This window comes from Penaeus monodon, chromosome 19 (genome assembly GCF_015228065.2).
Source record: "Penaeus monodon isolate SGIC_2016 chromosome 19, NSTDA_Pmon_1, whole genome shotgun sequence".
In the NCBI taxonomy this organism is placed as follows: Eukaryota; Metazoa; Arthropoda; class Malacostraca; order Decapoda; family Penaeidae; genus Penaeus; species Penaeus monodon.
Genome location: NC_051404.1, coordinates 1,111,607 through 1,111,891, shown reverse-complemented (window position 1 = coordinate 1,111,891; position 285 = coordinate 1,111,607). Strand labels below are relative to the sequence as shown.

Genomic DNA, 285 nt, shown 5'->3' with positions numbered 1-285 from the left:
ACCAGTACCACCTGCGGATAGAGACAGGTAGATAAATAAACTTTCAGAAACAAAATTCCACGGCGGCGGTCCTTCCCTGTTCCCAGGTGCGCCGTACCTATTGTTCCCGGGCACTTCACTGGCCATCTGTCTGATTTCTATATTTGTTTGGCGTTCCCAGAAAAAAAAAGTTGAAGTCCGACAGCATATTTGTCCTGTTAGGGTTTTGTAAATTTATATCTAAATATGTTTGTACTAACTCAGGTCTTGGAGCTGGTGTTCACAATAGCACTGGGGTGTGACTGT

General features: G+C 44.2%; 1 protein-coding gene across 1 annotated transcript in view; it reads left to right on the top strand.

Annotated features, from left to right (window-relative positions):
- Window positions 1–281, top strand: part of LOC119585504 (uncharacterized protein DKFZp434B061-like) — a 59,739-nt gene extending 59,458 nt beyond the window's left edge. The window contains exon 5 of the mRNA XM_037934148.1: window positions 244–281. Coding sequence (XP_037790076.1) covers window positions 244–281 — 38 coding nt within the window. The remainder of the gene's footprint in view (window positions 1–243) is intronic.
- The last annotated feature ends 4 nt before the right edge of the window (window positions 282–285 follow it).